Source organism: Balaenoptera ricei, chromosome X, assembly GCF_028023285.1.
Source record: "Balaenoptera ricei isolate mBalRic1 chromosome X, mBalRic1.hap2, whole genome shotgun sequence".
Taxonomy (NCBI): Eukaryota; Metazoa; Chordata; class Mammalia; order Artiodactyla; family Balaenopteridae; genus Balaenoptera; species Balaenoptera ricei.
Genome location: NC_082660.1, coordinates 126,210,249 through 126,215,313, shown reverse-complemented (window position 1 = coordinate 126,215,313; position 5,065 = coordinate 126,210,249). Strand labels below are relative to the sequence as shown.

The window sequence follows — 5,065 nt, the reverse complement described above, 5'->3', positions numbered from 1 at the left end:
GGGATGGAAATAAGCAGGAGGGGAGTTAATCCAAACTACAGCAATTAAGTTTTAAAAGCAACTTCTTAATAGGGTTGTTGATTGTTCCTTTCTTTTCTTCCTTTGGCTTTGAGCTCCCTTGAATTTTCAGGAGAATCACAGTTGGTAATGTACTGCTAGTTCTTGAAGCTATATGGTTTAGTCTGGTTAAGTTACATGTGGTTTCCATATTAGCTTTTTCAGAAGGGTGACTTTGCTGTGAAGTGGATTCAGTTGCCCCACCAGTCAACCCCCTGAGAGTTGCAATTTCCTCCGTATCCATCACTAGTGTAGAAGCCTCCATAGCCACCTCCACCAAATCCTCTGGGGCTGCCATGACCACCTCCAGCACTGCGGCTGCTGCTTGCATGACTACTACTAAAGCTAGAACTGCCAGAACTGCTACTTTGTCGGTAGTCTCGGGCACCAAATCCTCCACTGAATCTCTTAGAACGCCCACGACTGCTACCCTTATAGTGGTGATCATAAGCCATATTTTCTAACCAAGATGGCACTTCTTGTTTAGCTTCAACAAGAAGATCCAACAAATCCTTTGTGATATTTATATTTCTTTCATTGAAAAATGAGGTGGCAAGACCAAGGTTTCCTACATGTCCTGTACGGCCAATCCGATGTACATACTCCTCAATATCACTTGGCAAATTAAAATTGATAACATGTTTCACATTTGAAATGTCTAGTCCTCTTGCTGCCACACCAGTAGCCACTAGAATCGGGCTTTTTCCTGAGTGAAACTGGTGAAGGGCTTCCTCTCTATCTCTCCGTGATCGGTCTCCATGAATACTGGTATAAGCATATCCTTCATGGTATAAGAAATCCTCCAGAGAGTCAGCACCCTTTTTGGTCTCCACAAAAACTAAAGTCAGTGAATTCCTTCCTGTTGCATTTAAGAGGTCAAGCAGAAATGACCGTTTATCTGCCTCTTCTACCCAAACTACTTTCTGTGTGATGTTCTCAGAGGTAGAACCAACTCTACCTACGGCCAGAAATATATATTCATCCAAGAAATCACGAGCAAGCATCTGAATTTCCTTAGGAAAAGTAGCACTAAACATCATGGTGTGGCAGACACCCCTTGGTGGCATAGTATCTTGTTCAACTATACGACATATTTGAGGTTTGAACCCCATATCCAGCATCCTATCAGCTTCATCCAACACTAAGTATTTGCAGAACTCTAACCCAATCTTTCCTCTTTCCATCATATCCACCAGGTGTCCTGGAGTGGCGACTAACAAGTGACATCCACGTTCTAAGTCTCGAATCTGCTGACCAATATCAGCACCACCATATACCACACAAGGATGAACTCGAGACCAGTATGAAAATTTTCTGGCTTCCTCATAGATCTGTACAGCCAATTCTCTTGTTGGGGCTAAAACCAAGGAGATTGGATATTGTTTGCGGCGTCCATACCTTCCATTTTCCTTCACAGCCTTCAAAGCCGCGCCTGGACCATCTGTATAAATTTGACTCAAGATGGGCAAAAGAAATGGTGCAGTTTTTCCAGACCCTGTTTGGGCACAAGCCATTAAGTCTCTTTTTCCTTTAATAATAGGAATGGCATGTTTCTGCACTGGAGTAGGATGAGTGTAACGAGTAAGCGCAATGTTACCCATGATAATTTCTCCCATCTCAACATCACTGAAACTTTCAATATGTGGAGGACAGTTATTGCCAGTTGCCTCTACTGGTATATTATCGTATTTCTCAAAGTTAATCCCAGTGTTTCCTCCAGAAAAGAGTTCCTGCTCCAAGCGTTCACTTGGTGGAAGTGGTTTTGACCAATCGTCTTCTTCATCTGACCTGTCACACCAACGACTGTGTCCACTACGTTCAAAGTTGCCAAAGCCAGTTCTGTCACCACGACTGCCAAAACCATCATAGTCATTCCGTCCACGATCATCAAACCTTCCCCTTGATCCACCTCCTCAATCACTTAAATAACTGGACTTTCCTCTTGAATCTCGAGACCCGAAACTGCTGTAGGCACCCTTGTCTTTACTACAACTCCACCCTGAACTGTTCTTATCATAACATCCTGTTTTCCTTCTGGACATGTCTTTAGATGCTTTCCTGTTCCTTAAGTGAGGAGGTATATAGCGCCCTTTGCTTGCTGTACTTCCTCCTCCACTCGGATTATCAGAGGAGTTCAGGTCTAGACCAGAAAACTGCTGGTCCAGCCCGAGCTCGTTTCCTGCCGCATGACTCATGCCTGAAGAGAAGCGGGAACTCCCGGTCTCCTACTGGCTATCTACTTTTTTAAAACAACCTGTATGTAACATATATATGTTTCCAGACAACCAGAAATCTGGATTTTTAAGCCGAATTTATCTACATACGAGCTTATCAACATACGTTTGAACAGAAACCCCATGTCTCAGATGGCCCGAGACAGTCTCCGTTTGCCCCTATGGTGAGTCCAAATAATTGCTAGAGCGTCCTTCCACTCTCAGAGGGTTCCAGTTTGAATAACACATTTCATAGTCAGCGTTATATATAGGAAATATTGAAGCTTAAGAAAATGATATTCAAGGAATTAAAAACAAATTGCAATAAAGAAATCTAATGAGTATTATGTGCTCTTTAAAAGTGTGGGCTTTTCAATGTTGATGAATAAGTTTTAAAAAATAAGCATTTTTGTATGTTAACGAAATTTCTCTGATACTCAGACTTAATTTCATTTTGTTTTAGAATAGGTTTTATGTTTCTGCGTCATTCCTAGATGATTCTGGTTTGGTGTAAATGTAAGGCTTTACAGGCCTTAACTCTTAAGCAGTGCTGTGATTTCATCTGTAATACCTCTGTCTTCCTATTCTGCAAAGGCAGGCAGGTTAATTCCCTCAAAAGGAAAGGGCTGTTAGAGCCACATGAAGGAGCCCTTGTGGACAAATCAGATCACTGAATTAACCACAGTGCTAATGGCTTCTCCATTCAAATAAAAATCCAACTGCCACCAGGCATGGCCCTGGTGCCCAACAATTGTAAAGTGTTGTACAATCACTTTTAACAAGCCTGTCTCACATCAACCCAGGGGGCACAAGCTGAACTAGCTAAGCTTTCTTTCTAATAGTAAAATAGATTCATTCATTCAGCATTTTTTGAGTACCTTACATGTCCCACGTTCTATGTGAGGCATTAGAGATACAAGGATGTGTAAGGCAGTCAGTGGTCTAGTTGGTCGCAACGTTACATGAGGAGTGCAGTTGAACTTACAGATTCTGAGATTTAATTTATTTATTTTTTATTTATTTTTATGGCTGTGTTGGGTCTTCATTTCTGTGTGAGGGCTTTCTCTAGCTGTGGCAAGCAGGGGCCACTCTTCATCGCGGTGCGCGGGCCTCTCACTATCGCGGCCTCTCTTGCTGCGGAGCACAGGCTCCAGACGCACAGGCTCAGTAGTTGTGGCTCACGGGCCCAGTTGCTCCGCGGCACGTGGGATCCTCCCAGACCAGGGCTCGAACCCATGTCCCCTGCATTGGCAGGCAGATTCTCAACCACTGCGCCACCAGGGAAGCCGTGGACTTTATTTTAAAAGTATGCTTGGAAGCCACTGGATGGTTTTGAGCAGAAAAGTGATATTATCTGCTTTTGGTTTTTGAGGGATCATCCTGGATGCTTGGTTAATGATTGTAGGCAGACCAGTTAGGAGGTTTATGCAATAATTGAGTCAAGAGATTGATGGTGGCTTATTTGGTTTCTGGACTCAATTCCAATGTGTGGTTTGGAGGTTTCCTCCCCCACCAATGAGCAACGCCCAGGACACCAGCTGAGTGTCCTACAATTCAACTCAATTCTGACACTATCCACCAGAGACAGCATCAGATTCCACAGGTTAAGGGCTCAGTTCTCCAAGACTGCCCTTCACTTTAGGTTCCAAGAGCAGGCACAGGTGACAACCTGTGCTTCTGACCGACTGGCTATACATCAGAGGTCCACAGGACCCTTTCCTTGGGTTCGATTAATTTGCTAGAGTGGCTCACAAAACTCAGAAAACCTGTTTACTCACTAGATTACCGGTTTATTATGAAAGACATTAAAGGATGCTAGTCAACAACCAGATGAAGAGATACATAGGGCGAGGTCCTGAACAAAGGAGCTTCTGTCCTTGTGGAGTTTGGGGCCTGGCATGGTGGCACAAGGAAATGTTCTGGTTCCTCAGCCCAAACCCTCTCTGAACCCTTTCCTTTTGGATTTTTTTGGAAGCTTTATGACATAGACATGCTTGATTAAATCATTGGCCATTGGTGATTGATTCAAATTCCTCTCCCCTCCCCAGAAATCAGGATGAGGGACTGAAAGTTCCACCCTCTATACATGGTTGGTTCCCTGGCACCCAGCCCCCATCCTCAGATGCTTTCCAAAAGTCACCTCATTAACACAAAGCCAGTAGTGGTGGAAAGGGGCTTGTTAGGAATAACAAGACACCCATTCCACCTTTATGGCTCTGATGCATTTTCAGGAGCTGAGGACAAGAGACCAGATATTATAACAAAAGATGATCCCATTGCTCTTATCGGTCAGGACATTCCAGGGGTTTTGGGAGCTGTGAGCCAGGAACCATGGAAGAAGACCAAATTTATATGAGAACTATATTTTGGTCATCTGAATGACCAAATGCATATTTCTTATAAATCACAATATTGCAAGCTTCAACTAGGATGGTAGCAGTGCAGCTGGTGAAAAATGGTTGAATTAGGGGAAAGAATCTGAAAGTAGAGACAATAGGACTTGCTTGACAGATTGGACATTGTTATAAAACACCTTTTTTGCCTTGAGCTATTGGAAAAATGAAGTTGCCACTTACTAAGATGGGAAAGACCATAAGGATGGAAGGTTAAGAAATAAAAATCAAGAGTTAGACATTAGTTATATTAGGTTTGTGTTTAGACGTCTCATTGGAAGTGCAGAGTAGGCAGTTGACTATATGAATCTAGAGTTAAGGTGAGTGATCTGGGCTAAACATAAAGATTTTAGAATTGTTAATTTACAGGTGGCATTTAAAGTCATGAGACCAGATATTCAG

The 5,065-nt window shown here is 43.0% G+C and overlaps 1 protein-coding gene across 1 annotated transcript; it reads right to left on the bottom strand.

Moving 5' to 3' along the window:
• Positions 1-248: 248 nt before the first annotated feature.
• LOC132357240 (ATP-dependent RNA helicase DDX3X-like) lies at positions 249-2,252 on the bottom strand. The gene is given in 2 exon segments (XM_059910518.1): positions 249-544; positions 617-2,252. Coding segments are annotated over 2 exon segments (1,932 nt in total).
• Positions 2,253-5,065: the final 2,813 nt, after the last annotated feature.